Below are 26,799 nucleotides of genomic sequence, written 5' to 3'. Positions count from 1 at the left end.
TAAAGAAAGATTATTTATCAGCTGAATAAGACACTAACTTTCAAATCCATCATGTTACAAGCATTGGTCACATTTGTTACAAGCATTATTCTCCTTTGTTACAAGCATTAGTTAATAGCATAAGACGTTTGTGTACATTATCAAGTTGGTCTCATCAGCATTCAAGTTACAAGCATTAGTTGCTAGAAAATGTAGTTACCAATCTTTAATGATTGGTATGATTCAGTAATCGAATGATTAGAGGTACAACAGTGTGAAAACTTACAGCAAGTTCAACAGAGAGGATCGGAGTATATACCTGTGCTGTGGTCGCAATGTTGAAGAAGAAGAGAAGTGGTGAAGAAGTTTCTGTGAATATAAGAGATGAAGAGACGAGTGAAAGATTGAACAGGAGACAACTCCTTGATCGAAAGAGAACCAGAAGAGACACGACCGAAGTGAATGAGTTCTGGTCACCGATCGGAGAAGAAGAAGCAGAGACGAGAAACCGCCATTGTTGGTGTCACCAAAGAAAAGAAACGAGAAAAGTCAAGCGGGCCACCCAATTATCCCGCGTCCCGCTTTGGCCCAACCCGCTTTGGCCCAATACCGTCGCGGTCATGCCCGCGAGGCCCCGCTAACAAACGGGCCGTAAAATTTGTGCCCAATCCCGCCCCGCAATGGACTTTTTCGGGCCAGTCCTGCGGGCAAGCCTCCACTTTGCCATCTCTACATAAGTGTATGTATTCCAACCTTTATGATTACTAGGTGAACCCCTGCATATACATGCGGGGTTTCAATAAATATTCTCTAATTTAGAGTCTAGTTTTTTTTTTTTGAATATTGCTGTTAGTATTTCAGTTATAAGATTGAAAATTTTGGTTATAAATCTTATTATCATGTAAACTTTTTAAGATTGAAAGTTAACTTGCGTTTGTTATTATACTTCCTAATTAGCTTCTGCCCCTTTCATCATCACTCTATCACAATAAGTGTTTTTCTTCCTCTGAGCCTGATGTACCGTACATCGTATTCCCCTTAGGTTTTGGTTTTCTTATTTCCTTATTGCCTTTTTAGTTAAGCTTTACATTCCTTTTCCAAGAATGATTTGGTTTCCTTTATTCTGTCGGTTTTAGGAATTTTAATAACTATATAATGTGATCTCTTAGGTTTGTGAGAGATACACTTTTTGATTATTTATTTATAAAAACTTAGAGCTTTGCTTTAAACAACTCTTGATCCTTAGCTTCTGGGCATTCTTTGAGAATTCAACAGACTTTAAGAAGGCTTAGTTAACGGGCATTCTCAGAATTCAACGTTACCTTCGTATTATCGGTTACTAACGTTACTTCCGCTCTATTAGTTGATATCAGAGACCTTTTTAATTACGATTCTACTCGTGATTATCGATCTTTGGTTTCAATGGCTCCTCATCCAAACGAATGGACACAAATGCAGCAGTTCCTGGAAGACTTTCAGGAGAATTTCCAAGACAATATGAGACGGACAGTGGCTGAAGCTATTCAGACCGGAGTTCAAGCTGGAGTTCAGGCCGCCCTCGCTGCAAACGCAGCGGACAACGCCCTCATAGCTCCACGCCAATGCCATAATAACAACCCCATCTTTGACGAACGCGATGACGACGACGACCAAGCCATCCCTTCGGCGACAACAACCAACATCGTCATCAACCCCAGCATCGACAACATCAATACCACAACGACGAAAATCCACGATGGTTAACGGGTATCAAACTAGACATTCCCGAGTATCATGGTGGCTCACAACCGGAAGAATTACTTGATTGGTTCGTTGCGGCTGACGAATTCCTAGAGTTCAAGGAGGCTCCAGCAAACAAACAAGTTTCCTATGTAACAACGCGATTCCGCAGCCACGCCGCCTCTTGGTGGAATCAGGTTAAATTAACACGTAATCGGTGTGGGAAAGAGAAGATTCAGTCGTGGGACAAATTGAAAAAGCATATGCGAAAAACTTTCATTCCATACAACTTTGAGCGTCTCCTATTCCAGAAGTTTCACAACATTCGACAAGGATCGCGCTCCGTTGAAGATTATGCTAATGAATTCTACCAGATGCTGACGCGTGTGGATATTCATGACTCTGAGGACCAGCTTGTGGCTCGATTTATCGCAGGTCTCCATTCTCAACTTCAGAATATGCTACAACAGTTTGATCCAAGTTCCGTCGCGGAGGCACGTCAAAGAGCTTTGCTAGTCAAACAACAGACACGCTTAGGAGCTAACCAGTGGCCGGGGAACAATCGTTCACGCATGACTCCAAGTCCACCACAGCTACGACAAACTCAACAGGCCAGAACCAAACCACACACCCGACAAACACTGTCACAGCAGCAGCCGAAGCTAGGCCTTCGCGTCCTAACGCACTCCGTTGCTTCACCTGTGGTGAGCGGGGCCATATACAGACGGCCTGTCCTAATAAGAGTCGCCTTGGACTGATAGCTACCGACCAGGATTTTGTCGGCGAGCCAATTTATGACGATGACGAATTTCAGTGCGAGGAGGTCGATGAAGAACAAGTTCATGGCGATACCGGAACTTTTCTAATGTTACGCCGCAACTGTTTCGCCCCCAAAACCAATGAAGCATGGCAACAAACATCCCTATTTTCCTCGACATGTACGGTCAAGGGAAAGGTTTGTCGCTTTGTGATCGATTCGGGATGTTCAACAAACGTAGTATCTGAAGAAGCTGTTCGAAAGCTCACGCTCACAGCAGAAGCTCACCCCCATCCTTACCGATTGCTTTGGATGCAAACAGGTGCAGAAGTCTACGTTTCTCAGCGAACGTTGCTAACTCTCTCTATCGGTTCCTTCTATAAGGACAATTTATATTGTGATATCGCCCCTATGGATGTCTCACATATCATACTCGGGCGGCCATGGCAATACAACAGAGAGGTAATACACAATGGCAAAACAAATACAAACTCTTTTATGTTTGAGGGTCACAAGATTACGCTTCTACCAACACCAGACACAGATCCTGCAAGCTCAAGCAACAGCCAACAGCCGCCACCACAGAAAAAATTGTTGATCATCTCTCGATCACAATTTGAACTTGAACTACGTGATTCCCGCTCGATATTTGAGTTAGTTGCAGTCCCACCGTCACCAACTCAGCAACAACCGTGGCCACCTGCTTTCTCACCTATTCTAAAGGAGTTTGATGATTTGTTTCCGGAAGACCTACCGGCTGGCTTACCACCGTTACGAGACATCCAGCATCATATTGATCTTGTGCCCAACACGGTTCTACCTAACCGCGCACATTATCGTATGAGTCCTGAGGAACACGAAGAACTTCGGCGCCAAGTGGAAGAACTCCTTCTCAAAGGTTACGTCCGGGAAAGTCTGAGTCTGTGCGCAGTCCCAGCTTTATTAATACCAAAGAAGGATCGGTCTTGGCGCATGTGTGTTGACAGTCTGGCTATCAACAAAATAACAACCCGGTATAGGTTCCCAATACCGAGACTAGATGATCTTTTAGATCAAATCAGCAAGGCGACTATCTTCACCAAACTGGACCTGAAAAGCGGTTACTATCAGATTCGAATTCGACCGGGAGATGAGTGGAAAACAGCATTCAAAACTCGAGAAGGTCTGTTTGAGTGGTTAGTCATGCCATTTGGGCTTTCTAACGCACCCAGCACGTTTATGCGTGTCATGAATCAGGCCCTCCGCCCCTTTATTGGACGATTTGTTGTCGTCTATTTTGATGATATCCTTATCTTCAGCACCACACTTGACGCACATCTGGGTCACTTGCGTGATGTACTACTGGCTTTGCGCAAAGAACAGTTATACATTGCTAAACACAAGTGTGAGTTTGGAGCATCTGAAGTCTTGTTTTTGGGTTATGTCGTGTCATCTACGGACTTAAGGGTGGATCCGCAGAAGGTAGAAGCCGTCGCATCATGGCCTACACCGACCACGATTTCCGAAGTCCGAAGCTTCCATGGCCTCGCGTCTTTTTATCGGCGTTTTATACACAATTTCAGTGCTATAATGGCCCCAATCACAGATTGTATGAAGGGCGAGTCATTTACTTGGACCGCGGAGGCGTCGATGGCATTCTCCACCATTAAAGTTAAGCTTACTACAGCTCCTATTTTAGTGCTGCCCGTTTTTGATTCTCCTTTTGAACTACACTGCGATGCGTCAAAATTAGGCATCGGAGCAGTACTCAGTCAGCATGGACGACCTGTGGCGTTTTATAGCGAAAAGCTGGCGGGAGCTCGCGGACGCTACAGCACGTACGACGTCGAATTCTATGAAATTGTTCAAGCCATCAAGCATTGGCGACACTATCTGGCGCATAAAGAGTTTATCTTATTCACGGATCATGTGGCCTTAAAGTATTTAGGGTCGCAGGATAAAATTTCTTCTCGCCATGCTTCATGGACTGCTTATTTGCAGCAATTTACGTTTGTTATCAAGCACCAATCTGGTAAACTTAATAAAGTTGCTGATGCCTTAAGCCGACGTCACGCCTTGGTCTCCACGTTACGCGTTTCTGTTTTAGGGTTCGAGTGCTTTGCGGATTTGTACCCAACGGACCCGTACTTCTCATTGGTCTGGATGGATCTGACTCATGGGGTTCGATCAGATTTCTCTTTTGTGGATGGGTTCATCTTCAAAGACAATCGCGTCTGCGTCCCGACGTGCAGTTTACGGTTACAAATTATCCAGGAATTGCATAACGAGGGACATGTTGGTCGAGATTGAACTCTGAAGCTTGTTACCGATTCCTATTTTTGGCCGACATTGAGACGCGACGTGGAAAGATTTGTGTCACGTTGTACGACTTGTCAGCGCGGAAAGGGACATGCCTCCAACGCTGGTTTGTACTTACCTCTGCCAATACCGATGCAGCCGTAGAGCGACATCAGCATGGACTTTGTTCTTGGTTTGCCGCGGACTCAACGTGGGAACGATTCAATCTTTGTCGTCGTTGATCGTTTCTCCAAGATGGTTCACTTCATTCCGTGTCGAAAGACGACGGATGCGGTTCAAGTTGCTCTATTGTTCTTTTGCGAAGTCTATAGGTTGCATGGTCTGCCGCAGTCCATAGTTTCTGATCGCGATTCGCGGTTCATTAGTCATTTTTGGAGGTCGCTTTGGAAGCTTTTTAAAACAAGTTTGGATATGAGCTCTACGTACCATCCTCAGACTGATGGTCAAACTGAAGTTGTCAATCGCTCTTTGGGTAACATGTTGTGGTGTCTGGTGGGTGATAACCTCAGGTCTTGGGATTATTTACTTTGTCAAGCGGAGTTTGCCCACAACCATGCACACAACAGGTCACTGGGCTTCAGTCATTTTAAAGTCGTCTATGGGATCGTCCCTCGCGGGCCTTTGGCTTTGTCGACATTGCCTCAACCAGCCGGGCGGTGGAGCTCATTGACGAGCTTGCGGTGGTGCATGCTCGCGCCCAGGATAATCTTCAGGGCACTACTATTAAGTATAAAAGAGCCGCAGATAAGCATCGCCGCGAAGTGAATTTTCAAGTGGGTGACCAAGTGTGGGCTGTGTTAACTAAAGAACGATTTCCTGTTGGTCAGTACAACAAGTTGAAAGCTCGGAAAATTGGTCCAGTGGAGGTTGTCGAAAGGATTAATGCGAACGCCTATCGCCTAGCTTTACCTCCCCACGTCCATACCGCCGACGTCTTCAACGTTAAGCACCTTTTCAAATACGAACCTGATGATCACATCCTTTCTGGATTCATGGACGAATCGCTCGTACGGGAGGGGACCTGATGTAGCGTACATCGTATTCCCCTTAGGTTTTGGTTTTCTTATTTTCTTATTGCCTTTTTAGTTAAACTTTACATTCTTTTTCCAAGAATGATTTGGTTTCCTTTATTATGTCCGTTTTAGGAATTCTAATAACTATATAATGTGATCTCTTAGGTTTGTGAGAGATACACTTTTTGATTATTGATTTATAAAAACTTAGAGCTTTGTTTTAAACAACTCTTGATCTTTAGCTTCTGGGCATTCTTTGAGAATTCAACAGACTTTAAGAAGGCTTAGTTAACGGGCATTCTCAGAATTCAACGTTACCTTCGCATTATCGGTTACTAACGTTACTTCCGCTCTATTATAGCCCCACTCTCTTCCTCCTTTCCTTCTCAGACACTCTTCAACTTCTATCAAATCCAATTGCAAATCCTTCCACCAGAGCAGCAGATAATCGCTATAAGAATTGAAATGTTAAATCTGTTAGAGGATTCAAATATATTTAGAGAGTAATTGTAGTTTACAATATTGAAAGCACATACAGACCTTTAATAAATACATAGGAGAGTGTTCTTGATTGCTTGCTTTTAGAGATAGTAATCGTAATTTACACTACTTTTTTTTTACTTATATATTCCTTGAGACTTCTTCCAACTAAAACTATTGAAAAAAACTCATAACTATAAACATACAGCTGGGACCACCTCTAGTTCTCTGTCTTTCGACTGAAATTCACTCATGTATTTGATTAGAAGGCTGCATTGCTTTGTTTTTTTTCTTGGAAGCATTGCACCACTTCTTACCTCTATGTGCAGAGTTTCATTCTTTGAAACGTTCATAGGGTTGGTAAATCTGAAGAGAACAGTATCAACTGGAATGCATGCCTATTCATTTGATGTAATTAAACTTAAGATATTCATCACCTTTTTCCATCAAAATAGAATTTAACTATTATGCAGCTGTGGCTTCGTTATGAGTGACCAAACTCACTTTTTACAACATGTTAACTCAGCCTTCTTTAATTTATCTTTGTCAAGGGTGACTTGACAAAGTTCAAAATATTTTAAAATTTTTTAAAACTCGTCTAATAATAATATGAAATTCACTTTTGGCAAAACAAAATAATAGAGACATGTAATATGGAATTTTCAGTTTTACTAAGTCGAAATCAATTTGTTTTGAAGTTGCTGACAGTAAAAAAAGAACTAGGAAAGGAAAAGACAACATTTGCAATAGTCCAATAGTCCAAATTTGTAAGATATGAAAGATTCAAACCCTCTAGCAAGTTCTTATACAGTATATTAATTAATATATTTATATTTATTAGTTTAAATTATTCCAAATTATTGTACAACAATAATTTTACTTCTTAAGTTTGGATATATTATTATTTTTGAATTTAATATCTTGATTCCATAATATTTAGCATGAATAGTCTAATTTCATTGTGCCTGCTTTCGATAAAAAAAATTCATCATAAAACAAATAAGAAAAAAAATCAATATTTTGATCGAAATTTCCACCTGTCACAAATGAACAAGAACGAGGGGAAAAATATATTTTCCATCATTATGTGTATTTCAACTTTTAACCAAAAAAACTAAAAACCAAAAAGAGTGAAAATCTGTTACTTTTGTATTTGGCAAGAAGAAAAATTCAAGTAAGGTATAAAATAATCTAAATATTTAGAATATAAAGAAATGAAATCGATAGAATATGTGAAATCCAATTTAAACAGAATTTTCTAAAAGATGAAAAAGAAGAGAGAAAACAAAAATGGAAAGAAAAATGATAAGAAATGTATTAACCCTTTTGATAAATTGAACTGAAAAATACAAATTAAACCAAATTAAACCGAACTGAACACAAACCAAACCGAATTAAATTCAAACAAAACCAAAAATAAACCAAACCAAATTAATTTTGGGTTGACATTGGTTCAAGTTTTCTTAGACATAAATAACCCAAACCAAACCGAATCCAGACAGAACCCGTAATTAAACCGAAATGCCCTCTCTTTTTCAAGGCTGACTTGACTAAGTTCAAATTTTTTTAAAAATTTGCAGACTCGTCTAATGTTAATATGAAATTTACATTTGGCAATAATTTGTGTCTAAGTTCTTGAGTGCTTTGAGATTAGTTGTGTCCAGCTATTTAACCTAAATATCATATTTCAAACTACTAATGTATTCTGCTGTTTTTAGAATAATGGGGAAAATTTAGAGACATGTAATATGGATTTTCAGTATTATTAACTCGAAATCAAATCAATTTGTTTTGAACTTATGGAGAGCAAAGCAAAAAAAAACTAGGAAAATAGGGGGAAAGACAACATTTGCAATAGTCTAATACTCCAAATTTGTAAGATATGAAAGATTCAAACCCTCTATCAAGTTCTTATATATTTACAAATATATTTATATTTATTAGTTTAAATTATACCAAAATTATTGTACAACAAAATTTTTACTTGTTAAGTTTGGCTATACTATATTATTTTGTATTTGATTCATTGATTTCATAAAATTTAGCATGAAATATTCTCTAATTTGATTGTGCCTTCTTTCAATAAAGAAAATCACCATAAAACAAATAAGAAAAAATTAATATATTCCAAATATATTTCCACCGTCACAAATGAACAAGAACCAGAGAAAAAATATCTTATCATATATCATTTTTGTGTATTTCAACTTTTAACCAAACAAACTAAAATCCAAAAAAAAAAAGTTAAAATCTGTTACTTCTGTATTTGCCAAGAAGAAAAATCCTAGTAAGGTATAAAATAATCTAAATATTTGGCAAATAAAGAAACGAAATCAAAAGGATATATGAAATCCAACTTAAACAGAATTTTCTAAAAGATTACATCCATTCAGAAAAGCCACCAAATAAAGGATTCGCCTCACATAGTCGGCTTGACTTTACTCGGCACCATCAGCTCGGCTTGCGAGCTCGGCTTAACAGTCCAAATGCTCGGCCCAGGTGCTTGGCCCATAAAGCACCGCTCAGCCCATTAGGTGAAACAAACTTAGGGCGAACATATGAAAATGTTTATCTATAAAAGGAGGACAAGAGCAACTAAGGAGGAGATCCAAACTTGAACACACACATAGACTGACGGCTATAATTAGGGTTTTGCTCTTTACTCTTCTCTCCGACTTTTACTTTTTCGGCTAGCTCTGACGACAAAAGGCGAGTTTTCCTCTGCAGACTGCAGAGAGATATAAATATGTAATAAATTGTGTTTTTGTTGTCAAGATTATTAGAAAAAATGGTTAAATAGATCCAATAACATAGTTTTCATTCGAATGCAAAACTATTATTGTTCTCATGTTTTTCTTCGTCCTTTTTTTTGTTCAAGATCTTAATTTGGATTCAAGATTCTGTCTATCTAGAATGTCTTAACCGTGTTCTCATTTGTATGCATGTAGTTGAGCCGTGATGGACAAGGCAGACAGCTCAAGACAAGTTTCAAAATGGAAAACTCTGGACAGGGGCATACTTTCCGTTATCTTCCGCAAGCTAAACGTAGAGGACCTTACCATGGGAGCGTCAGGCGTCTGCATCTCCTGGTTCCTTGCCGCCCACAATAAAAGTCTATGGAACACTGTTGACCTTGATAAGTTCCGACAAACAGATAAAGACCTAAGACTTAATGAACTAAGATATAGGATTGCTTTTACGGAAAACTTCAAGAATTCTGACATTAGTGAAACAAGCAGAAGTCTTAGGAATATCACCAAGTTTAGCCGCAGTGTCCCGGTGAATTTGGTCTTTGGCTGTTGTTCCTCTTTAGATGACGAAATTCTCATGTTCGCTGCTGCCAGGTAAATTTCATCCTTAAAACTGAATTGAAAAAACTGATTTGTGTTTGTAGTGTGTCTCATTTTCTTTTGTTTCATGATAGCATGCCAAACATAGAGAAACTTGTTTTACCGCGCTGGTGCTACCTATCCAAGAATTCATTTGGGTTTGCGTTCAGTAAATGGAAGAATCTGAAGACATTGATTATCGCTCATGATGACCCTCTCACAGAGAATTTAGAGTTTCAAGTAGTGGGAGAGAACTGTAGTAATCTCACAAACTTAAAATATTTGGGTGGTTTAGGAAAAGAGACTGCTGAGGAAATCGTGCGTTACTTCAAGAACATCAAGAGGCTGAGTTTGCAATGCGCTTATGTCAGCAGACCAGGAGTTTTGTTGCTAATTACAGGCCTCCAAAACCTTGCGATCCTTAATGTTTCACATTGTAAAGAGTTTGATGACGAGACGGTAACTATGGACAATATTGTACAAGCCGCCACTCAGAAGAGTGTCAAATTTATACTTTGTTCAAACAATTGTACTTGCAGAAACAAGCGATGGTTGGAAGGGCTCGGGACGTATGGTTCTGAGAGTTGGCGAAATGATGAGATAAAGGAACTTGAGTTCTGAACTTCAAAAAAATATATAAATCGATGGGACTCCTCCTCGGCTTCTATTCTATCCGACATTATCCGTTTCTTGAAGTCTATTTAGGTTCTCTTCACTTAACGTGTAATGTTTTTGTTTTTATTTGCCTTATTTCTATATATGCTATATGATGTTCAACAACAACCAAATATCTTCCAAAATGGTATAAATTCTAACATTTGTACCAAAAATGTTTTTCAAAGTTCTTTATCAAATTATCTTGTGATTTCTTAGTAAACATTTTTTTTTTAATTTCTTAGTAAACATTACATTTACATATGTAGCTCTTAGCCGTGCGAACAAAAATTTTATACATAAGCGATAAACAAAATTTATGCCCTTATATAGAAACAAAATATCTCAGAAATATCATTGTTACAAAAAAACACTAGAAACAAAAAATAATACTTTTAACATTTTTTCTTCATTTTTTCCTATAAACACTCATTGACAAGACTTTAAAAATTATTATTGCTTAAAATTTTATTTTAATAGGTAAGATAGCCAAATCATTTATTTTTTCTTGTGACATATTCAAATGACTATAAATTTTTTATCAGTTTCAGTTTTAAAAAACTCTTTTCGACAAAATGCTAATAGTTTCGTATGAGAACATATTTGTCCGCAATTTTCTTATTTTTTGTCCTTAAAAATCTATTGTTGTTTTATAACTTTTCTTTTGTTGTTGTTGCTGCATTGAGATGGAGATATAAGATGGTCGAATAAAAATTCGGAGATGGACAATCTAGAATGTTTTTCCTTCTTCAATGTGATTTTTGTAGTTTTTCTTCCTGGTTATTATAATTTGATGGTTGTGAGATAAAAAAGCTACTTGATGGTCAAACTCTTTAATATATCTTTAGATGATTCTATTATTTAAAATTTAGGCTACATAAGTGTATATATGTATTCCAACCTTTATGATTACTAGGTGAACCCCTGCATATACATGCGGGGTTTCAATAAATATTCTCTAATTTAGAGTCTAGTTTTTTTTTGAATATTGCTGTTAATATTTCAGTTATAAGATTGAAATTTTGGTTATAAATCTTATTATCATGTAAACTTTTTAAGATTGAAAGTTAACTTGCGGTTTGTTATTATACTTCCTAATTAGCTTCTGCCCCTTTCATCATCACTCTATCACACAATAAGTGTTTTTCTTCCTCTGAGTCTTCCTCCTTTCGTTCTCAGACACTCTTCAACTTCTATCAAATCCAATTGCAAATCTTTCCACCAGAGCGCAGAAGATAATCGCTATAAGAATTGAAATGTTGAATCTGTTAGAGAATTCAAATATATTTAGAGAGTAATTGTAGTTTACAATATCGAAAGCACATACAGACCTTTAATAAATACATAGGAGAGTGTTCTTGATTGCTTGCTTTTAGAGATAGTAATCGTAATTTACACTACTTTTTTTTTTCCATATATATTCCTTGAGACTTCTTCCAACTAAAACTATTGAAAAAAACTCATAACTATAAACATACAGCTGGGACCACCTCTAGTTCTCTGTCTTTCGACTGAAATTCACTCATGTATTTGATTAGAAGGCTGCATTGCTTTGTTTCTTTCTTGGAAGCATTGACCACTTCTTACCTCTATGTGCAGAGTTTCATTCTTTGAAACGTTCATTGGGTTGGTAAATCTGAAGAGAACAGTATCAACTGGAATGCATGCCTATTCATTTGATGTAATTAAACTTAAGATATTCATCACCTTTTTTCATCAAAATAGAATTTAAATATTATGCAGCTGTGGCTTCGTTATGAGTGACCAAACTTGTTAACTCAGCCTTCTTTAATTTATCTTTGTCAAGGGCGACTTGACTAAGTTCAAAATATTTTAAAAAAATTTTAAACTCGTCTAATAATAATATGAAATTCACATTTGGCAAAACAAAATAATAAGGGGCCCAATAATAAGTTCTGTCTAAGTTCTTGAGTGTCTTTCGGATAAGTTGTTTCGAGCTACTTAACCTAAATATCATATTTCAAACCACTAATGTATTCTTCTGTTTTTAGAATAATGGGGAAAAACCTAGAGACATTTAATATGCAATTTTCAGTTTTACTAAGTCGAAATCAATTTGTTTTGAAGTTGCGGACAGCAAAAACAGAACTAGGAAAGGAAAAGACAACATTTGCAATAGTCCCATAGTCCAAATTTGTAAGATATGAAAGATTCAAACCCTCTAGCAAGTTCTTATACAGTATATTCATTAATATATTTATATTTATTATTTTAAATTATTCCAAATTATTGTACAAAAATAATTTTACTTCTTAAGTTTGGATATATTATTATTTTTGAATTTAATATCTTGATTCCATAATATTTAGCATGAATAGTCTAATTTCATTGTGCCTGCTTTTGATAAAAAAAATTCATCATAAAACAATTAAGAAAAAAATCAATATTTCAATCAAAATTCCACCTGTCACAAATGAACAAGAACGAGAGGAAAAATATATTTTCCATCATTATGTGTATTTCAACTTTTAACAAAAAAAAACTAAAAACCAAAAAGAGTGAAAATCTGTTACTTCTATATTTGGCAAGAAGAAAAATTCAAGTAAGGTATAAAATAATCTAAATATTTGGAAAATAAAGAAATGAAATCAAAATAATATGTGAAATCCAATTTAAACTGATTTTTTCTAAAAGATGAAAAAGAAGAGAGAAAACAAAAATGGAAAAAAAAAATGATAAGAAATGTATTAACCCTTTTGATAAATTGAACTGAAAAATACAAATTAAACCAAATTAAACCGAACTAAAATTGAACTAAAACCAAACTGAACACAAACCGAATTAAATTCAAACAAAACCAAAAATATACCAAACCAAATTAATTTTGGGTTGATTTTGGTTCAAGTTTTCTTATACCCAAATAACCCAAACCAAACCGAATCCAGACAGAACCCGTAATTAAACCGAAATGCCCTCTCTTTTTCAAGGCTGACTTAACTAAGTTCTAATTTTTTTAAAAATTTACAGACTCGTCTAATATTAATATGAAATTTACGTTTGGCAATAATTTGTGTCTAAGTTCTTGAGTGCTTTGAGATTAGTTGTGTCCAGCTATTTAACCTAAATATCATATTTCAAACTACTAATGTGTTCTGCTGTTTTTAGAATAATGGGGAAAATTTAGAGACATGTAATATGGATTTTCAGTATTATTAACTCGAAATCAAATCAATTTGTTTTGAACTTATGGAGAGCAAAGCAAAAAAAAAGTAAGAAAATAGGGGGAAAGGCAACATTTGCAATAGTCTAATACTCCAAATTTGTAAGATATGAAAGATTCAAACCCTCTATCAAGTTCTTATATATGTACTAATATATTTATATTTATTATTTAAAATTATACCAAAATTATTGCACAACAATATTTTTACTTCTTAAGTTTGGCTATACTATATTATTTTGTATTTGATTCATTGATTTCATAAGATTTAGCATGAAATATTCTCTAATTTCATTGTGTCTGCTTTCGATAAAAAAAATCACCATAAAACAAATAAAAAAAATTAATATTTTCCAAATAAATTTCCACCCGTCACAAATGAACAAGAACCAGATAAAAAATATCTTTTCATATATCATTTTTTGTGTATTTCAACTTTTAACCAAAAAAGCTAAAATCCAAAAAAAAAAAGGTTAAAATCTGTTACTTCTGTTATTTCTGTATTTGCCAAGAAGAAAAATCCTAGTAAGATATAAAATAATCTAAATATTTGGCAAATAAAGAAACAAAATCAAAAGGATATATAAAATCCAACTTAAACAGAATTTTCTAAAAGATTACATCCCTTCACAAAAGCCATCAAATAAAGGATTCGCCTCACATAGTCGGCTTGACTTTACTCGGCACCATCAGCTCGGCTTGCGAGCTCGGCTTACCAGTTCGAATGCTCGGCCTAGGTGCTTGGCCCATAAAGCACGGCTCAGCCCATTAGGTCAAACAAACTTAGGGCGAACATATGAAAATGTTTATCTATAAAAGGAGGACAAGAGTAACTAAGGAGGAGATCCAAACTTGAACACACACATAGACTGACGGCTATAAATTAGGGTTTTGCTCTTTACTCTTCTCTCCGAAATGGGCAACTTTTATCCAATCAATTACATTACCACAAGGTCCAAAAGCAGTTTTATTTGCTCAACAACAAGAACCTGTCCGAAAAGATGAGTGTGCTTTTGGAGTCCTGCAAGCTCGCTTTGCCATTGTTAGAAATCCAACATTTTTTTGGGATAAAGTCAAAATTGAGAATATTATGAGAGCTTGTATCATACTCCATAATATGATAGTAGAAGACGAACGAGATAGATACACTCAATTTGACCTTTCAGAGTTCCAAGAAGCAGAAGACAACGGAAGTTCACATGTCGATTTCACATATTATACAGATATCCCTACAAACATCGCCAATATGATGGGTGTTCGCACTAGAATTCGTGATAGACAAATGCATCAACAGATGAAAAATGATTTGGTCGAACATATATGGCGTAAATTTGGACGTGATGAAGACAACAACTAAACTACGATGGTTCTTTCAAATTATTCTCGTTTCATATTTCATGTTTGTTTCACCTTTGTTTCATGTTTTTATTTTCAAATCAATGTTTAAAATGTTATATTCATGTTTAATATGTTTTATTTAAGAAATAATTTTTTAATATATATTAATTTTTTATTTTTAAGAACCCTAAATTAAGAGACTAGCATTGTACAACATTTTATTGGGTCGTCTCTTAACTAAGTCTGTTAGCCCACAATTACTATTAAATATTAGTTAAGATACTTTCAATGGGGTTTAGGGTTAATCTTGCTCTTAACGTGTAATTTTTTTTTTATTCGCCTTATTTCTATATATGCTATATGATGTTCAACAACAACCATATATCTTCCAAAATGGTATAAATTCTAACATTTGTACCAAAAATGTTTTTCAAAGTTCTTTATCAAATTATCTTGCGATTTCTTAGTAAACATTTTTTTTTTAATTTCTTAGTAAATATTACATTTACATATGTAGCTCTTAGCCGTGTGAGCAAAATTTTTATACATAAGCGATAAACAAAATTTATGCCCTTATTTAGAAAAAAAATACCTCAGAAATATCATTGTTACAGCAAAAAAACCTAGAAACAAAAACTAATACTTTTAACATTTTTTCTTAATTTTTTTCCTATAAACACTCATTGACAAGACTTTAAAAATTATGATTGCTTAAAATTTTATTTTAATAGGTAAGATAGTCAAATCATTTAATTTTTCTTGTGACATATTCAAATGACTATAAATTTTATCAGTTTCAGTTTTGAAAAACTCTTTTCGACAAAATGCTAATAGTTTCGTATGAGAACATATTTGTCCGCAATTTTCTTATTTTTTTGTCCTTAGAAATCTATTGTTGTTTTATAACTTTTCTTTTGTTGTTGTTGCTGCATTGAGATGGAGATGTAAAATGGTCGAATAAAAATTCAGAGATGGACACTCTAGAATGTTTTCTCCTTCTTCAATGTGATTTTTGTAGTTTTTCTTCCTGGTTATTATAATTTGATGGTTGTGAGATAAAAAAAGCCACTTGATGCTCAAACTCTTTAATTGAGTAGAAAAGATCCAAAGATATCATATGTATAATGAAAAAAAAATTCTAGATTTTTATATATCTTTAGATGATTCTATTATTTAAAATTTAGGTTACATAAGTGTATGTATTCCAACCTTTATGATTACTAGGTGAACCGCTGCATATACATGTGGGGTTTCAATAAATATTCTCTAATTTAGAGTCTAGTTTTTTTTTTTAATATTGCTGTTAGTATTTCAGTTATAAGATTGAAAATTTTGGTTATAAATCTTATTATCATGTAAACTTTTTAAGGTTGAAAGTTAACTTGCGGGTTGTTATTATACTTCCTAATTAGCTTCTGCCCCTTTCATCATCACTCTATCACAATAAGTGTTTTTCTTCCTCTGAGCCCCACTCTCTTCCTCCTTTCGTTCTCAGGCACTCTTCAACTTCTATCAAATCCAATTGCAAATCCTTCCACCAGAGCAGAAGATAATCGCTATAAGAATTGAAATGTTGAATCTGTTAGAGGATTCAAATATATTTAGAGAGTAATTGTAGTTTACAATATTGAAAGCACATACAGACCTTTAATAAATACATATATAGGAGAGTGTTCTTGATTGCTTGCTTTTAGAGATAGTAATCGTAATTTACACTACTTTGTTTTTACATATATATTCCTTGAGACTTCTTCCAACTAAATTCTTGTAAATTTCATAACATATATATACATTCAGTTTCAGAAAACATTCCTCACTATGAAAGTCACTACACACACAAATCATTTTGTAAAAAAAATGTTTTCATAATTTTAGTTTTTTTTACATACATTTAACACCGATAATCAGTTTTACATATTCAGTATAGTGTTATTTTCCGTGTCACATCCCAGCTTTGGGTTCGCGGAAAACCGTAAATCGAGAGAAAGTTGTAAATGGACAAATAATAACTCGATATAAAATGATGAGCAAATGTATACGTTTCCTCGAGTGCGAGGCCAACTTGATTGATCTACAGGTTACTGATGAGTTTAATCAGCTCAAAAGAAAATGAGCAACACAAAAGGGAATATAATTAAGCAACTCCATTCTAAGAAATCCACTTCTCGTAAGATGCTTCCCTACTTATTTGATGAGGTAACAACATTCAGTTTTTTATTCAATTAATTTCCTCACATGACTGAGTTGGTGTTGTTACGTCATACTTCTTGTAAGATGCATAAGATGCCCATGAATACTTATTTGATGAGGTAACAACATTCAGTTTTTTATTCAATTAATTTCCTCACATGACTGAGTTGGTGTTGCTCATACAAACCTGGAGAACATCTAATGTTTTGATATATATTTTCGTAAAGGTTCTCAACATTTAACCAAAAGAAAAGAACTTCAAGAGGATCAGGACATGGCTGCAACTTATGTTTTACTTTTGAACTTCAATAATATTTATTCCAATTTCCAATAACGGAAACATAGAAAACGCAATTAACACCCTCGTGAATCTCTAGACGCACCACAATCACTGAAGTCACGTGCACGATTAAATTTTTTCAATAAATGTCGAGGATCTCGATGATCGGACGGTTACAGAGGGGACACGATCCTCGATTCAGCCACACCTCTCGAGAGCAGACTCTGCAAAAAGTGTGTCCACATGGAATAAACGCCGCGCCTTTCTTCCTTCCCATGCACACGCAACACACTGAATCACTACCTTTAACCGTCGACGACGCCGTTACTCTCTCCGTTTCCGTCCCTTCGACGACAACTCTCTCCGCCGTTTCCTCGAGCAATCTCATTAACGACACTGGTAACGGCGTCGAACTCCCAGATGATGCTGCCGTTGGTTCTCTTTGGTAATGCCTTTCCGCCGCTAACGCCGTTGCAAGATTCATTCGACCCGTTACATGATCCAACTCGGAAACGAGTCCGGTTTCGAATGGTTCGTCTCTTTCTCTAGCGCGACTGTTATTAGTTAACCGGAGTCCCCAAGCGGGCCCACAGCAGCCAATTCTTTTAAATCCTAGCCGTTCCTTAAGAGTCCGTTTCTTTCTCCTGGTGTGATCGTGGCCGTCTATCTGTCGGAGCAAATCGAGAAATGTCGTCGTCTCTGGTGATGCAGGCGTGGCATGATGGGTTCCAAGACCGAGTTCACTCATTATTGACTCAGTTAGCCGCTTGAATGAAAGATCCAGTAGCGAGAGAGAAAGAGAGGGAGATAGAGACTGTTTAGAATTTGTGTATCTCAGGGTTTAAAAGGCTATTCAGTTTCTTCCGTATTACGATTGGATAGTATTATACTTATTTATTTTACACCCAGAAAATAATATTATATTTATTATGTTCAAAAGAATATTACATTTATTTATTATTTTCTCAAAATACATATATTATATCAATTGGATATTAAATAAGAGGATATATAAACTCTACAATTTTTTGATTTGTAATGTGTTATACTTTTTTTTAAATGATGATTTCTTTTTTTGCTTATTGAAAACATTAAATATTTGCATTTCTTTGTTGTTTTATTTGTTTGGTAATAAATATACTACCATTCTCATATTTATATTTTAAATTGAAAAAATAACTGTGAGGTATACAAACAAATATCCACTATATAATCATTATCTCTCACAAAAATAATGTACTAATTAAAAGTCACATGAACTATATGAATCAAACGACAATATCTATGAACGATTGAAAATATTTTGTATAACACTATCAAAACTATTTTAATAGTCAAGAAGTGTTTCAGATTTGGAATACAACATCCGATAAGAAGTTCAAGAAATGGACCATAACATACAACCAAAAATATAAAAACATGTGATAACATGTCAAAAGACTCAAAACATATTCGGAAGTTGTTCTATTCAAAGCCCAACACACTTTTCTGACTTGTCTAATTTATTAAATTAGAGTGTCTCATTTTGGACTTCATTTGTTAGGAAAAATAGCCTATTTCATCATGATTTTGCACAAATAAAAACGAGAAAATTGTCTAATAGGCTAATATATCCTTATTTATGTATGATTAATTAAATATAAATAGCTTAAATAAAAACTTTTTAGCTATTCAAAAGGGTAAAAATGAATTTAATATACAAAGTTACATTAAAACTGTAGAATGACATTTATTTTGAAACAAAAAAAATAAACATAAAATAACACTTATTATGAAACTGATGAATTATTTCTTTTTATTTACTATAGAATAAATGTTTTTTTTTAGTGATCAAAATCTCCCATTTTCATATATTTTTTTTTAGTGATCAAAATCTCCCATTTTCATCTAGTTAAGAGACTAATAACTTTTTTTCATGACATTCAACAACAGCTCTTAAACACATGAGAGGAGAGTGGCGAATGCCATAGATTGTAGATGTCAAAGATCTCCATGAATCTCTGGTCTGAGACTCTAGATTTCGAAGCCGCATAAGGCTCAATGACATAATGTTCTAGAGAGACAAAAAGATGTTACCTAGAAGTACTTGTAATGCTTCTCGGATAACCTTATCTGGAATATTAACAAAGGATTCCTAAAAAAAACAGAGAGAATCATCTCTCGTCTTAGTATCCATTTCATACCATTTTGAGATTAACAAGTTAAAACACATGGAAGAAAACTCTTCCTCAGTTTGAGATTTTTTTGTGTGGAAGAAAACACACAAAGGATTCTATTCAACCGATGATACAGCTCTATCTCCTGCGATATAGCTTTCAAGTAGTCCTCTACTCAGTTTGGAGAGAGGCATGGAGCTTCACCAACTCTAGCCTCTGTGATGATAAAAACTATCGATAGACGGATTCGAAATTAGTGTCTCTTATTGGGTTCAAAGCGGACTCGCAGTTACAGAGCTGCTCTTCAAGTATGGCTAGCCACATGATAAGAGTTTGAAAAGTTCTGTACTCTGTTTTAAAGTCTCTGTTTCCAGTAGCTTTTAATACAACAACCTTAATTATACATTTCACATCATTTGTCAAAACAGATTAAAGAAAAGATCAAATGAAAGTGAGAGTAGCTGCTTAAGAAATCAAATATAGAGCAATTGACCTGCAGAACATTGAGCAAAAAGAAAGGTGAAACTTTGAGATTGTTCTTCACTCTAAAAACTTGTTCTTCCCCCTTATAATTGCTTCTTACCCTTTTTTCTTGTTAGTCAAAAGAAACTATAACTAAGCTTCACTCACAACATCAATGCATTTCTCACCTACCTCTCCCTCATGGCCACTCTTGCTTCTTCCATAAACTTCTTCAGACTTTGTTGGAGTTTCCTTTGTGAACTTTTTCACATTTGGAGTGCTTGGGATATTTTTACTCGCTTTGGATTCTTTCTTGCAACCGTCTACACTGTGTCTACGTCGAGCAAAAGGCTTCCCTTTCACCTCCTGATGTGAAGAGTTAACTGTCTCGCTGCAGCTCTTTCTACGGTTAAGGTTTGGTGACTTGGGCCGAGTCAGAGGAAACTGTGATCAAACAACCACATAATGTTTTGAACATAGAGAGAAAGGAAGCAAAGACCAAGTGAAAAATGGTTTTGTTTACATACCTTTTTCAATGGAAGTTTCGGTGGAGGAGTTTCGTAGTAAAAATTTGGTACAGGATTAGCTTTGTAAACCATGTTCTTCCGGAGTTGCTTAGTGACTACTTCTTGCTCTTCCTGAATAACAATAAAACATTGAAAATGCATTTCAGAATGCTCAAGAATAGAAGATAAAACATTACTAAGTAATTCAATCTAAAACGTTGTTGTTACCTTGAGCCTTTTCTCGTTTTCTCTCTTCTCTTCCTCAAGTGCTTCCTGCTTGTCCTCTAGTTTCTTGTAAAACTGAAACCATAATATGTTGATAACTAGAAGATCAACACGGAAGAGGAAATGAACATAGCTTAGTTGTTACCAAATACCTCTTTACGTCTCTCTACCCGCGATGTGCTCCTAAATGTTGGAGCAACTCCAATCGTTACCTTACTTCTTACAGATGTAGCTGTTCTACACATATATTGGCTAAGGACCACGCAAAAAAAGAGTTAGATATTAAAAACAACAAATACAATAAAAAAGGATACGAGGAAGCAACAGAAAAGCTATCTTCTTCTTCTTCATCATGGTGCTTCTTCTGATCTCTCACAGTCTTCCTAGCTGTTAGAGGCAAATTTGTCTGTGAAACGAAAACAACAGAGCTAGTTCAGTCACTAATTCTACAATCACCATAAAAGATATGACAAAGATTATGTTACCTGTGAACCTCTAGATCTTGAAGAAGAGTTGCGGCTAACAGCATTTCCCGGGGGGTTATTATTATTATATCCAACAGGTGTTCTTCTGGAAGCAGGTGACAGAGAGAATGGCTTTGGAACAGTGTAATTCATACCAAGGGTTTTAGGCGAAGGTGTGTTTAGCTTTTTCTTATGGTCAGAAGATCCGTCATGGGCAACCAAGTTGTGATCAGTAGTGCATTCTGCTGATCCAGTTGAACTTCCTGTGACAGTGATACTACTGCTTGGGTTCTTATCCATGTGTTTGTCCTCTCCCCATTACCACTATATATATATATATATATAAATAAAGTTCTCAGCCTTTAAACTAACAAAGAAAGCTATAAACTTCAAAGATAAATTACCCAAGAAATTATTCATAAACATCAAAACTCTAAAACGAAATGCATATAAATTGAATGTTCCACAAACATCAAGTCTCCACCTTTTAATGCTAAATTTGAAGAAAAAATTGAGGCGAAACGTAATCAATGTTGCAATTAACATCTGAAGGATTATGCGCGAACAACAACAACGAGCACAGGCAGATCGGAACTACAATTTTTCTCGATGTAAGAGATTATAATATAAAAGAAATATCTTACGGTTTATAGGTCCGATTTCTGCAGACGCTTTGTCAAATGCATTCTCTCTTACTCTTCGCAAAATCCCCCCTTTCTCGTCTACCTCCTTAGAGAATTTCTCTTCTTTCAAAAGTTAATTAATTCAATTGTTTTTTTTTTCGGGGTCAAAACATACATTTATTTACTTTTCTACTTTTCTCTCAAATACTTGATATTTTTTTTTTTTTTTGAGAATTTGCGCTACATAACCAAAATAAAAATATCTAATACCCTGATTCATCAGTGGTTCAAGTTTTTTGAAAGAAAAATACTATATAAACCTTTGCAAATAAGATGTAAACAATGTGTGGACAAGTATGTCAGCGGTATGGAAACTAGTGTTGCTGAAAATTAAACAAAAAGTTTACGCTGGATATGGAGTTAATGTGTGGGAAGACCGTTGGATTCCCTACCACACCGGCTAGGTCGCTCTACCTTCTGCTCCCATGTTAAAGCATCTATTTATTTATTTTTTTTCTCGCAAATACTAGATATTTTTATTTGGGAATTTACGGTATGTAACCAAAATAAAAATGTCATTGCATAAATTTGGTGGAACTCAAATTCTCTAGAGAAGGACATTCATTGGGTTAGTGAAAAAAAACTATGCTTACTAAAAGATGAGGAGCTGCACTGATTTTCTTATCATCCATGAATTTAATCTTTCGTTATTGACAAAACAATTACATATATTAGTACAATTTTCTGAATCTCTGTTATCTCATGTTTTGTGTGGTAAGTATATTATAAACATGATTCGCCTTTGCGAGAAAGTTCTACATATACTCCTTCATATGCATGGACAAGCATTCAAGTCGCGAGACCGCTATTGATATTAGGAATTAGATATAAAATTCACTCAGGCTATGAAGTTAAAGCATAGGAGGATCCATAGATTCCGAGTGAACCCGCAAGGCCACCCAGGCCAAATGTCCCAGTTTTGCATCCCAGTGTATTAGCTATAAGTCAATTGCCTTAAGAAGTTTATTTTCCACTGTCCAAAATCTTAACAAACAATGTCGCTTATTATATACAAACATGAGCTCTCTCTCTCTCTCTCTCTCTCTCTCTCTCTCTCTCTCTCTCTCTCTCTCTCTCTCTCTCTCTCTCTCTCTCTCTCTCTCTCTCTCTCTCTCTCTCTCTCTCTCTCTCCCTCTCTCCAACAAAAGTTGCTAAAAAGGAAAACATACATGATTAGAGAATTCATTCATCCAAAACTAACTTGATATGTTCTTACTGGCTTTTTGCATAAATTGCATTATTGTTTTGATTCCTCAGCAACAAGATTAATTATGTTCGTTAACAAGATTACTTATGTTTTCTCTTCTTCTTTATTTATTGAATGGTTCTAAGTTGGTGGTCTAGTATTTTGGATTCTAATATTTAGAACTGGTGTTTTGGTTTTAAACTTTCATATTATTAATGGCTATATTTTTATTTACCGTTTTTTCTTTCATACATACATTGGTCAAAGGGAAAGGCAAAGAATATCAAAACTTTTTATATATCTACATATATATACTGTGTCATTAAAATTGTCAAATTTCTCCGGCCTTCTTCCACTTTGCATTCTATATATTAAACATGTGTCTTTTTGAAAAGACACATAATTTTACAAAATTATTAATGGTAAATAATCTACCAAAATATCTCATATTTATTTTATTAATATTATTTAGTAATAGAAAACAAAATCCAGATTAATTTTGTTTTTTAAATTAAATTTGCATGATTAGAAGCCAAATAACTATTTCTGAAATGGGAATTATCTGACATAAAGTAACAAGATACGTCCACAGTTTTGATATGGATTATTTCAGGCCCTATTTTGGTAAACGGATTACTTCTGTTTCACTAGTATTGTTTGTTTACATAATGGAAATGGTTTTACACAATTCACTGTTAGAAAATTTCTCTATAGCCAACAAAAGTTTGTAGCTATACAAAAAATCCTGTGACTAAGGAGAAATTTTAACAACGAATTTCTTGCAGAGGCACTGTTAGTGGAAAAACCTCTGTATAGCCATAAAATATAATGGCTATTCATAGATATTTACAAATATTGTACTAGTGTTTCTCTTGAGACTTTATAAATTTAAATGCCAAATCAGGTTCTTTTAATAATGCCAAATAGATCTCTCATCTAAGTGAACAACATGCGCGATCTCTAGAAACGGCGTTTAAATGATACTATAACAACTTATTCACTCATCAGAAAATCAGAATACACTTTATAATTTAATTCATAATACAGCAATCAGGTTAAAAGAGATTCATTAGCAAGCATGAGTAGTTCAAAATTAAGTCTACCAAAATTTTTATCCCACCAAAACACAACAACATCTCCTGTCCTGAACTTTCTCTTCCCCTGAACGCACGACCACCCATGTAGTTTGAAGTTTCCATTTTCGTCTCTTTTCATGGCCACAGCTGTTGTTACTTGAGATTCATACTCATAGAGATGCACCATCTCAAACGAGTTAGGTTCTAACAATCCTTCGGAACGTTTGACAGACCACCAAGGGAATAACTTCGCTTCTACCTGTTCTTTTGGTATCGTTATTGTATCGCTGGAACATGTGTCTGATTCGGTCAACGTTATCGTGATGTGCCATCCCTCGGCTTGACTATACGACACATCATTTTTTCTTCCCATGAGGTAGCACACAAAGATATATGGATATTGGACTAAATGATATACAAGAGTTGTGTTGTAAATAATAATAATATGTTCTTGAGTTTAAGATATATATATAATAGCAATAAGTTGTGTTGTGTAGGAGATTGTAATGAAGATTTTATAACTTTTAGAAATATATGATTTTTGATTTTTGCATTGATATCCTTAGATTTGTGCGCTAGTAAGTGGACTTGTTATATTTTAGACATGATAAGACTAATTTGTTTAATATTTCATAATTTTTTTAACATATATGTAAATATTTTACTATCTTAAATCTGAAAAGTGTTAAAAGTTAATTAATTTTACTACATATACTAGATTATTAATATATAATAATAATGTAGAAATTATCTAATGAATATCAAAACTATTAATATATCTACATATACTATCATTAAATTTGTTAAATTTCTCCAGCCTTCTTCCACTATGCATTCTATATATTAAACATGTATCTTTTATAAAAAAGACACATAATTTAAAAACATTATTAATGGTAGATCATCTACCAAAGTATCTCATATTTATTTTATTAATATTATTTAGTAACAGAAAACAAAATCCAGATTCAGATTTTATAATTCAATTTGTGGGGTCAGCATTCAAATAACTAGTGCAATCCACATAATATTCTTTAAATATCTAAAAGAAATTTGTCAATCAAGTTATCACCGAATTGTTTTTAGGTAGAAAGTTTATTTAATATAATATATCAGAGCAATTGTCCGAAATGAGGGAATGATTATATAACAATGGAAAGATGGATGAGTGTATTAGCATAAGTCAATTGCCTTGAGAAGTTTATTTTCCACTGTACAAAATCTTAATGGGCAATGGCACTTATTATATACAAACTTGAGCTCTCTCTCTAGAAAACAAAAGTTGCTAAAAAGACAAACACACATTCTTAGAGAATTCATTCACCTGAAACTAACTTAATATGTTCTAACTGGTTTTTGCATAAATTACATTGTTGCTTCGATTCCTCTGCAACTCTTCTTGCGCTGAGAAGTTCCCTTTCTTACAAAATTAGAGAAAGCTTGGTTTTAAAAAGTCAACACCGCAAGAAAATGTAATATAGACAAAATGCTCCTTTTGGGTGTTTTCTTTGTAAGCCATGAGACGACTAAAGTGACGTTTTATTGATATTAAATCAAACCGAACTGGTTTATTAAAATTAGGTTATTACAATGAATTAAGCTTGTGACTAATCTTTGGGATAATATAGAAATCCTTTAGAAACCCTATATTGATATTATATATAAGTAATACCTTTACAAACCCTAAATTCAAATTTTAAAAAATTACTTATGTTCTTGAACAAGATTACTCATGTTTTTTCTTCTTGTTTTTTTTTTTGAATTGTTTTAAGTTGGTGGCCTATTATTTTGGATTCTTATATTTGGAACTGGTTTTTTTGTTTTAAACTTTTATATTATCAATAGATATATTTTTATTTACCTTTTTTTCTTCATACACACATTGCTCAATGCGAAAGGCAAGCAATACGCTACTTTTGGCATTTCAATAAGTTATAGCAAGATTATGCTAGTTTTATCTATTAGTTCTTTACTTAAACATGTATTAATTTAAGATTTGTTAGCTCTATCTATGGGAATTATCTAGCATAAAGTAACAAGATACGTCCACAGTTATGATATAGATTATTTCAGACCCTATTTTGGTAAATGAGTACTTTATAACTATTAAAAAGATTTGATTTTAATTTTGCATTGATATCCTTAGATTCATTCGCTAGTAAGTGGACTTGTTATATTTTAGGCATGATAAGACTAATTTTTTTTTGATATTTCATGATTTTTAACATATATGTGAATATTTTACTATCTTAAATCTGACATGTGTTAAAATTAAATTGATTTTATTAGATATACTAGATTAATATATAATAAAAATTTATTGAACATTAAAATTGTAAAAATTTCTCCAGCCTTCCTCCACTTTGCATGCTATATATTGAACATGTATCTTTTATAAAAAGAGACAGAATTTAAAAACATTATTAATGGTGAATAATCAACCAAAATATATCATATTTATTTCAGGGGAAATTTTACTTATACACTTTATTTGATTTAACAATTTAATTTTACAATCAATCATAGGACATTTTCACAAATATCACTTAATGAGCAAAAGACAATACTACTCTTACTTTATCTTCTCCTCAATCATCGATTCTTGCCTCTCTCTCTTTTTGAGATCTATCTTCTCTCGGAGTCACCGTCGAGATCCGCCGTCTCTTTGTCTCATGCAACGGCGACGATAGAAATTGCAGAGAATCCCAATTCAAAACCTCTAAAATATCGACTCTTTTACGAGATTCAATACCTAGTTAAACGTAACAGCTCGAAGAAGCGATTATCAATCAAAACCGAAGCTTCCATAAGCGATATGATCCT

General features: G+C 34.4%; 4 protein-coding genes across 4 annotated transcripts; 1 reads left to right on the top strand and 3 right to left on the bottom strand.

Moving 5' to 3' along the window:
- Positions 1 to 9,187: 9,187 nt before the first annotated feature.
- LOC111205225 (putative F-box protein At4g11580) lies at positions 9,188 to 10,702 on the top strand. Its single transcript, XM_022700743.2, has 2 exons — positions 9,188 to 9,590; positions 9,671 to 10,702. The coding sequence occupies exons 1-2, from the start codon at positions 9,205 to 9,207 to the stop codon at positions 10,194 to 10,196; spliced, it is 912 nt and encodes a 303-aa protein (XP_022556464.1). The 5' UTR covers positions 9,188 to 9,204; the 3' UTR covers positions 10,197 to 10,702.
- Positions 10,703 to 17,213: 6,511 nt separating this feature from the next.
- Positions 17,214 to 18,790, bottom strand: LOC106436282 (death-associated inhibitor of apoptosis 1). The gene has a single exon (XM_013877238.3). The coding sequence runs from the start codon at positions 17,964 to 17,966 to the stop codon at positions 17,358 to 17,360; it is 609 nt and encodes a 202-aa protein (XP_013732692.1). The 5' UTR covers positions 17,967 to 18,790; the 3' UTR covers positions 17,214 to 17,357.
- A 910-nt stretch (positions 18,791 to 19,700) lies between these two features.
- Positions 19,701 to 22,115, bottom strand: LOC106436274 (protein WVD2-like 2). Its single transcript, XM_013877231.3, has 7 exons — positions 21,676 to 22,115; positions 21,053 to 21,355; positions 20,882 to 20,973; positions 20,720 to 20,804; positions 20,571 to 20,642; positions 20,364 to 20,474; positions 19,701 to 20,280 (listed from the first exon to the last, which is right to left on the bottom strand). The coding sequence occupies exons 2-7, from the start codon at positions 21,329 to 21,331 to the stop codon at positions 19,990 to 19,992; spliced, it is 930 nt and encodes a 309-aa protein (XP_013732685.1). The 5' UTR covers positions 21,332 to 21,355; positions 21,676 to 22,115; the 3' UTR covers positions 19,701 to 19,989.
- Positions 22,116 to 23,950: 1,835 nt separating this feature from the next.
- Positions 23,951 to 24,349, bottom strand: LOC106436278 (B3 domain-containing protein At4g05630). The gene has a single exon (XM_013877234.2). It carries the CDS (start codon positions 24,347 to 24,349, stop codon positions 23,951 to 23,953), a length of 399 nt encoding a protein of 132 aa, XP_013732688.1.
- Positions 24,350 to 26,799: the final 2,450 nt, after the last annotated feature.

The sequence above is a fragment of the Brassica napus genome, chromosome C3, assembly GCF_020379485.1.
Source record: "Brassica napus cultivar Da-Ae chromosome C3, Da-Ae, whole genome shotgun sequence".
NCBI classification, from domain to species: Eukaryota; Viridiplantae; Streptophyta; class Magnoliopsida; order Brassicales; family Brassicaceae; genus Brassica; species Brassica napus.
The sequence above is the reverse complement of the archived record's forward strand: the minus strand, read 5'-3'. Positions and strand labels throughout refer to the sequence as shown.

Excerpts from the sequence above, each read along its gene's own strand:
- LOC111205225 (XM_022700743.2), top strand. The coding sequence starts at position 9,205 with ATGGACAAGGCAGACAGCTCAAGACAAGTTTCAAAATGGAAAACTCTG. Across the intron at positions 9,591-9,670 it reads CTCATGTTCGCTGCTGCCAG|CATGCCAAACATAGAGAAAC; the intron begins GTAAATTTCATC and ends GTTTCATGATAG.
- LOC106436282 (XM_013877238.3), bottom strand. The coding sequence starts at position 17,966 with ATGAGTGAACTCGGTCTTGGAACCCATCATGCCACGCCTGCATCACCA.
- LOC106436274 (XM_013877231.3), bottom strand. The coding sequence starts at position 21,331 with ATGGATAAGAACCCAAGCAGTAGTATCACTGTCACAGGAAGTTCAACT. Across the intron at positions 20,643-20,719 it reads GGGTAGAGAGACGTAAAGAG|TTTTACAAGAAACTAGAGGA; the intron begins GTATTTGGTAAC and ends TTATGGTTTCAG. Across the intron at positions 20,475-20,570 it reads AAAACGAGAAAAGGCTCAAG|GAAGAGCAAGAAGTAGTCAC; the intron begins GTAACAACAACG and ends ATTGTTATTCAG.
- LOC106436278 (XM_013877234.2), bottom strand. The coding sequence starts at position 24,349 with ATGGGAAGAAAAAATGATGTGTCGTATAGTCAAGCCGAGGGATGGCAC.